This window comes from Elephantulus edwardii, unplaced genomic scaffold, assembly GCF_000299155.1.
Source record: "Elephantulus edwardii isolate Elephantulus edwardi_28Jun2011 unplaced genomic scaffold, EleEdw1.0 scaffold00020, whole genome shotgun sequence".
Classification (NCBI taxonomy): Eukaryota; Metazoa; Chordata; class Mammalia; order Macroscelidea; family Macroscelididae; genus Elephantulus; species Elephantulus edwardii.
The window spans coordinates 477061-479523 of NW_006399770.1; the positions used below are offsets into that span (position 1 = coordinate 477061).

At 36.6% G+C, this 2463-nt stretch overlaps 1 protein-coding gene across 1 annotated transcript in view; it reads left to right on the top strand.

Moving 5' to 3' along the window:
- Positions 1-2463, top strand: part of ARHGAP29 (Rho GTPase activating protein 29) — a 69584-nt gene that overhangs the window by 15998 nt on the left and 51123 nt on the right. The window contains exon 2 of the mRNA XM_006882478.1: positions 20-154. Coding sequence (XP_006882540.1) covers positions 20-154 — 135 coding nt within the window. The remainder of the gene's footprint in view (positions 1-19; positions 155-2463) is intronic.

The following is a 2463-nucleotide window of genomic DNA, read 5'->3' on the forward strand; positions in this document are numbered from 1 at the left end:
TCTCTCTTTTTCTTTTAAGAATGCTTCAGAGATGTCATATATGTACGGCTAGATGAACTACTTCTTGCTTTAAAGTCTGTAATGACTAAATATCAGAGCCTCAATTCCACTGATCTTCAGAATGCTGCGGATATGCTTATTGCAAAAGTGAAAGGTAAGGAAGTATGTTAAAAGTGGACTGAAGTGAGCAAAAGGATTAAACCTTTATCTTTTGTTCCATTTGGATTGCTCCTTTACTTATGACATTGCTATGCTGTGTATCAATAAAGAATTATGTCTCCTTTTCTATTTAAATATATCTGCTGTCATCTGTGAGGAGTTTCTTCCTGTCTTTGTTATCTACTGCTGTTATAACAAATTCCACAGATGTATGACTTTAGCAAAGAGACATTTACTTTCTTATAGTCTGATGTTTGGTCCTGTCCAGTTGGTACTAACTCTTAACTGGTCCTCCTGTGGGTTTTCAGAAACAGTAAATCACATGAGAGAAGACTGCCCATCTTTCTCTCGCAGAGCAGCTGGTAGATCTAAACTTTGTGCCTTTGGGTTGGCAGTACAGCTCCTTAACACTAGGCCACCAGAGCTCCCTATAGGACTTTACTATTCCAATCTTGATCTTTGTTGATTGATTCACAGTTTCTTTGGGCCCAGAATTCTTAGAAACTGCCATGTGTCTTTTCAGCAATTTTCCTTTGACTTTTGGTCTGAGGATTCTGGATTCAAAGAATGAGTATGCTTCCAGCTGTTCTTTTTCTGTGGTATTGGCTCTCTCTAATCTAGGCTTGCTTGCTTAATTTCTTTTATATCTCAAAAGGGTTTGTTGCAAGATACAGCCCACTCCTGTATGTTTTATCCTGTCTCATTAAGCACAACTGCCTCAGATCCTACCTCGTCATAGAGGTGAGGATTTGCAAACCATTGTATAATTACATCAGATCACAAAATAGAGGATAATTACATAATACTAAGAGTCATGGTCCAGGGAAGTTAGTACATATTTTTTGTGTGTGTTGGGGGAGAATACAATTCTATTTATGACCTTCCTTCTAAAATTAAAATTATATTTATAGTGAGCACTCTAGAGATACTAAATAAACTAACAAGTAACATAAAATTGACATTTTTTAAAGGGTACATTTCAAGTTCTGTTGTGAGTTATTATTAATGTATATTCAGTGATTGGGGGTTATGTGTGGATTAGTGATGATGGATAATGATCATTTTTGGTATCCATTTAGAATCCAAGTGGAATAAATTAAGCTTTAATTGGGACATTATTTTAAATATGAAAACAGTAATTTTTAAAGGTTCTCACATGTATGTGTGTGTCTGTACATACATTAAATGTGTAGGTAGGTAGGTAGGTAGGTAGGTAGATAGATAGATAGATAGATAGATAGATAGATAGATAGATAGCAAGTATATAGTAAAGCTTAAAATTAAGAACTCCAGGTAGGATATTACCTTCTGAAGAAATGACTTTTGGTTAGAGTTAGACTGAAATCTGTAAGAAAGATTGAGGATGAAGGGAATGTTTGAGAAGAGCTGAACTTAGAAACAAGGGAATCACTTAAGAGATTATTAAGAACAAGGCTAGGTGAGGCTTGAAAGTCTATTCTGTGGTAGTAGCTGGGGTGTGATAGTGGTGGGTTTGTGTACTATTGAGTCGGAACCAACCCCCGCTGACCATCCAGCGATTTTTCAGAGGCATTAAATAGCTTGGGAGGGAATTGTTCATCTTTCTCCCTCTAAGCAGCTGGTGGATTTAAACCCTATGCCTTGGGTTGACAGTGAATATCCTTACTTCCGAGTCACCAGCTCTTCATGGTGGATATAGGCTGTTACGTAAGTAAGGATATTTATTTTTTGAAACTTAAAGAGTGACTGAAGGTTAAGCATTAAGGAGCAGTTTGAATTGAAGATACATGTATGGGAGTTGTTGGTAATATAGATGTTAATGAAAGAGGAAGACATTGACTTGAAGTTTCCAAAGTAGGTAGAAACCAAGTGTGAAACAACTCCAGGGACATAGATGAAAAGATAGAGGACTCTGAAAACTTGAGAGGTAGGGAGACAAGCTGGAGTTTACAAAGTTTAGAATTTTAAGAAACAGTCATCAGTATCACATGGCACTGGTAACAGGAATAAAAACTAATGGCAAATGACTGCTGGCTAGCAGTAATATAGTAGAGTTAGAGATAAACAATTTGTTAGCATTGCTGTGATAGAAAGAGCCTGGTGTGTGGGAGAAAAGGTGATCTGACAGAGTGTGGAAATTTTTGAACAGTATCATTAATAAAATGTAAAAATAAAAATAAAATATCAAAAAATAAGGCCTCAGGAATAGATGGTATACCAAGTGACGTATTTCAGCTAACAGATGCTGTCCTGGACGTGCTCACCAAGTTGTGTCAAGAAAAATGGAGAACAGCCACTTGGCCAACTGACTGGAAGAGATCTATA